Source organism: Solanum pennellii, chromosome 10 (assembly GCF_001406875.1).
Source record: "Solanum pennellii chromosome 10, SPENNV200".
In the NCBI taxonomy this organism is placed as follows: domain Eukaryota; kingdom Viridiplantae; phylum Streptophyta; class Magnoliopsida; order Solanales; family Solanaceae; genus Solanum; species Solanum pennellii.
In genome coordinates this window covers 57,337,018-57,340,928 of record NC_028646.1, presented here as the reverse complement: position 1 = coordinate 57,340,928, position 3,911 = coordinate 57,337,018, and the positions used below count along the sequence as shown (strand labels likewise).

Genomic DNA, 3,911 nt, shown 5'->3' with positions numbered 1-3,911 from the left:
CATGAAGACAAATGTGTTTGTGTCTTCTTCTCCTAAAAAATTGTAAAAATTAAATACATTAATCATACACATATTGATACATTACTCATATATTGATAGGTAAGTGAACCAAATATGGAATTTCATACACATGTCATACAAAACTAATACAGTGAATCTTACACAATTCATACATGTTTCATATATTGATGTTGTAATAGTAAAAAATATATAATTTCATACACATAGTATACAAAACATAATACAATATAATCATACACATTTCATACAAACCTACATCATTCTTTCATATACAATATATTCAACACTAAATATACAAATCAAAACATAAAGTATGTAGTTAAATTATGGATATTAATATTCAACAATATCATAAAAACTTGATACAAAAATCTTAATGCACAATTCATACACATTTCATATAAAACTTAATATACCTATCATACCACATTAATACAGTGAATCATACACAAATCATACATGTTTCATATATTAATATTGTAATATGAAGAAATATGTAATTTCATACAGTGAATCATACACAATTCATACATTGTTTATACATTTATATTGTAATAAATAGATGTATCATTTCATACAAAATCAGAGAAAGCTTACAACATTCTTTTATACACAATGTATTCAACACTAAATATACAATCAAAACATAAAGTATGTAGTTTTAATATGGATATTAAGATTCAACAATATCATAAAAACTTCATACAAATATTTCATAGACTTCTATACTAAAATTATATATTAAGTATTTTATACCCAAATAACATAATATGCTATATACCTAATTTACACAATATTTCATAGACTTCTATACTAAAATTATATATTAAGTATTTTATACCCAAATAACAGAACATAAAAATAACAGAACATAAAAAAGTTTTAAAAAATAAACTTTTACTAACCTTTAAATTTTTTTTGGGTTTAACTGTTTCTTCTTCTTCTTGTAAATGTGAAGTATCTATTTCAGAGGCTCTTGGTTTTTTAGATTTTGATTTTATCAACTCTTCTACAAAATCAGATTCAGAATCTAATGAGCCCTCAATTTGTTTTCCTTTCCTCTTCTTTCCTCCTTCTTTCGCCCTTTTGTCAGATTCATCTACTTTTTTCTTTTCTTTCCCTTTTCTCTTCTTCTCGATTTGATTTGGATGTTTGTTTGTTTTTTTTTCATTTTTGATTTCCCTGATCTACATTTGTCTTTAACAGATGAAGGCTGACTTTGTGTTTGTGATAAAATTTTGAAAGATGGAGCATGAAATTCGTCTGAGCTTGCTTCATCATTCAACCTTCTACTTTTTCGCGGGGTTTCATTGCCTCTCTTCGACATTGTACGGTTTGTTTAGCGCAAGAGTTGAAGATTTGAGTGCTAAAAAGGAATATTTGAGTGCAAATATGTGAGAATTGGTGAAGAAGACTGTTAAGAGAGAAAAGATTTTGAGCGAAATTTTGTGAAAAATTAATTGTTAGGCGTGCAAAAGAGATGAATATGGGAGAATCTGAGAAGAAGACTGTTAAGAGATTAAAATTTTTGAGCGAATTTTGGTGAAAACTTTTGTTAGGCGTGCAAAAGAGATGATTTTGTAAGGATTTGGGGAAGAACAAAATTTTGGGGAATATAATTTTTTTTTTGGGATAACGTGTTACAGTTTTAAAAATAAAACTGTAATTATTTTAGATATTGATAGGTAGTTATTAATTATGTAATGATAAAATCCCTATTATTTTGTAATTTTTTTAAAAAGGTAACTATATAATATTTAATTTAATTTACACTAGTTAAGAGTTTTGTTTAAAAAAGGTAACTTAAAATAATTAATTTAATTAACTACATTGGTTTAAATAAGGTAATTGAATAATAAATGTAATTATTTAAATAAGTTAATTATTATTTAAAAAAATTAATGAGAATAATATATTTTTTCTTGATATGCTATAACTTGATAATAATATGCTATAAGTAGTTTATTATTAAAAAGTATGTTTATAACTTGATATTTATCATCTTAAATGTGTGTGTAGTGTTATTTTTATATTAATAAAGTGGCAATTATATTGCAAGTACAACCAAATTAAATCAGAACATAATTAAATTGAGTTTGATTAGCAAATTCGTCTAATTCTAAATGAAGTTGAATCGACATTAATTAATTAACGAGCTTTCAATTTTAAAAATATAAATTAACTAACTCAATTATAAACTATCGGCTCAAAATATAAGCTACTAATTTAGACATTATTAATTTAATAAAGCGTTTAATAAACTAAAATCTTTTTGAGATGATTTTCGAATATTTTATAAAATAAAATAATTATATAAATATAAAAATATATATCACTAAAAATTCATAAAAATCAACTAAATCTATTTTAAAATGACTTAAGAAATATTTTAAATTTTATGAAGTCAGTTATTTCAACTTGTTTGGAAGAAACTCGATGATTAATTTATATTGTGCAGGTCCAAAATTAGGTGTCAACAGCCCTCATCACAAAGCCCCGCTGATTCAAAGGCGTATTCAGATTTTTGAGATGAGGGAGGTATTCTTATGAATATTAGGATATAATCGATTTGATATTTAGGTTTTTATCATTGGAAATAGTTAAAATTTTAAAATTATAGGTCCAAAATAGAAATGCTTAACTAATTAAATGCCAAAAGTCCTATCAATAACCACTCATGTGTTACCTAATTTTCGAAAGAAACCTAAAACAAGATAAATAGAAAATTTAAATTTCTAACCTCATCGAGAGTTGCACCCAACTATTGTAGCATTATACTTAGTGTGGGTTCACGATAACCCGCTGATCCCCTCCTGCATAGGCCCTTTGCGCTAATTCTCGACAATTCACAACTTGAATAACTGAATTGGAGGCTCTTATCTCTAGATATCACACTCTAATATTGGAAAAGAGCGCGGTTACATGATTCTTGGAGTGTTATTCATCAACTTTAATATATACCTTTCTATCTGATCAAGTAGTAGTTGTTGTTGTTACTTTTAGGACCTGTGTGGAAGGACATCCTGGTAATTGGAATTGGTGTAATTACACTGTCTATCCTGTTTAGTTGGACATGTATTTACTTGGTCAACAGGTTATTAGTGGAATTGGCAAGACGTAATTACACTCTACAATTCACAGGTAAAGGTAATTACATGATGTAATTACTAGCTACTTACTTCTTTTTTTTTATTTCTAATTTTTTTTTAAAAATTATTTTACTTCTATCATTTCAAGTTCTTTTTTTTTAAATTATTATTCTAAAAGGTCACTTTTATTTTATATTTCATTTTCTTCTTGTTCTCAACCTTACTTTATGTGATTCTTCTATGCAATTTTTTCATATTATCTATTTCTTTATGTCATGCTTATTTTCTCCTTAGCATAATTTAATTAGTATTCTAATTTTCAAATCAAAACAGATTTTAATTTAAGTAAGGTTATATACTTATGTTTTTTAGAATAAAAAATAAATCATATTTATGTATGCTCTGTGAAAATTTGTTGTAAGAGTATTATGTTACTTTTTTGTTTCGTCTTTATAAATTATGTTATATTTTCAGTTACATTTGTTTTTGTAATATTGAATTCACATTGCACGTCATTTTTAATTAGTCTTGATAGATTATCTTTTTGTAAAACATTTAATAATTTATGAAATGTTATTTATATATTGATCTTTTTATCAAACATGTCTTTCACTATGTTCGTAGAAACTTCATACTTTTAGTTTTTATGATCAATTCAATTGACATATATTAATAGAAAAGATATAAATCAATTACTTTTTTCATAATATTAGTTAAAGAATATATGTTTATTAATTAATATATTTTCAAAAAGAATATATACCTTAAATATTTAATTTAGCGTCATTCATAAAGTTTCTT

At 24.8% G+C, this 3,911-nt stretch overlaps 1 protein-coding gene across 1 annotated transcript in view; it reads left to right on the top strand.

Moving 5' to 3' along the window:
• The window catches only part of LOC107001398, a 4,550-nt gene extending 1,408 nt beyond the window's left edge, over positions 1–3,142 (top strand). Inside the window, exons 3-4 of the mRNA XM_015199465.2 lie at positions 2,480–2,559; positions 3,116–3,142. Coding sequence (XP_015054951.1) covers positions 2,480–2,559; positions 3,116–3,142 — 107 coding nt within the window. The remainder of the gene's footprint in view (positions 1–2,479; positions 2,560–3,115) is intronic.
• Positions 3,143–3,911: the final 769 nt, after the last annotated feature.